The 1,248-nt window shown below is 40.5% G+C and overlaps 1 protein-coding gene across 1 annotated transcript in view; it reads right to left on the bottom strand.

Annotated features, from left to right (window-relative positions):
• The window catches only part of LOC103383260 (calmodulin-regulated spectrin-associated protein 3-like), a 10,700-nt gene that overhangs the window by 7,279 nt on the left and 2,173 nt on the right, over positions 1-1,248 (bottom strand). The window contains exon 4 of the mRNA XM_025058828.1: positions 439-486. Within this exon, the coding sequence (XP_024914596.1) occupies positions 439-486 (48 nt within the window). The remainder of the gene's footprint in view (positions 1-438; positions 487-1,248) is intronic.

Genomic DNA, 1,248 nt, shown 5'->3' with positions numbered 1-1,248 from the left:
CTAAAACATGCTGCCAAGTGATTATTCACGTCCAGTTTCCTAACAGAACTATAAGTACAGTATATTACTGTTGATCAAAGGTCAAACATCCAATTTTTTCTGAATTTTAAGCAATAAAAAGTCTAAACCTGCATGCTTTAAGGCAAATTAGTGAATTTTTATTGGTTCTGGGGAGCATTTTATTTTTCACGACTTTTTCAGGAAATAATTAGTATAATATGCTACTTTTTGGATCATCTTTAAGTTCTTCAGATACGATAATTTCTGGCAACGATCATCCACCTGGGTAAACTGGTTTTGGCTCACAAACTTGCATTTCATCATTTTTGGGACTAGGGTTACAGTTATGGTTTGTATCCTGACTGGTCATTTGGTCCCTTTGTTCATCATAACGTGGAAGGATGTAGGTGAGACAAAGAGCGTGGTGTTATACGTTACCACTGGTGGTTTATTCCCCGACTCCTTCAAACAAAAAGCGATAGCATGCTGGAATGAGGGATGGCAGAGAGAGGGAAACAAGCATAAATGACAAGGGGGCCGATCATCACGGATAACGTGGCCACACCTACAAAGTCACATGGCACTGCTCAAGAAGAGAGGGATGAAAGAGAGGAAGAGGAGGAGGAGGAGGGGGAGGAGGAGGAGGAGGAGCAGGGTGGGACAATATTCAACGTCGATGCCTCGGACCCTTCATGTCAGGTCGGCTACTTGGAAAATGGAAATTATTTTCATCTCTCCACAATGACTTCATGTCGCCGTCCACCGCCACGTTACAGTTTCAGTGATTTATAAAATAAACAATTCACGTTGGTGAAGTTGAACCTTTGAAGCCAATGGAAAAAAATCTAACAACCACCATCATTTAAACATTGTTTTTTTTACTGACATCACTTTTTCGTATTGTCCCACGCCTACAGCAGAGGGGGGGGACAGATAGTAGGGGTGGGGGCACGGGAGGAAACTGACCTTCTCCTCCCTCCTCTCTAACATCTCCTCCTCCACCTTAGCTCTGATATTCTGGTCAGTTTGGAACCGTGTTCAATTTATTATTTATCTATGTTTAATTTATTTATGAATGACAATCAAGTGTGTGTGTGTGTGTGTGTGTGTGTGTGTGTGTGTGTGTGGCTTTCAATCAGTTCTGTTTTGCTCAGTTGATGATAATAATAGTATAACATGGAATACAGTCGGCCAATGATGTACTTTTTAAAACCTGAATAATATACATACATATATATGTATGTATAT

Source organism: Cynoglossus semilaevis, chromosome 9, assembly GCF_000523025.1.
Source record: "Cynoglossus semilaevis isolate Cse_v1.0 chromosome 9, Cse_v1.0, whole genome shotgun sequence".
NCBI classification, from domain to species: Eukaryota; Metazoa; Chordata; class Actinopteri; order Pleuronectiformes; family Cynoglossidae; genus Cynoglossus; species Cynoglossus semilaevis.
Note: the sequence above shows the minus strand (reverse complement) of the source record. Positions and strands in the feature narration are given on the sequence as shown.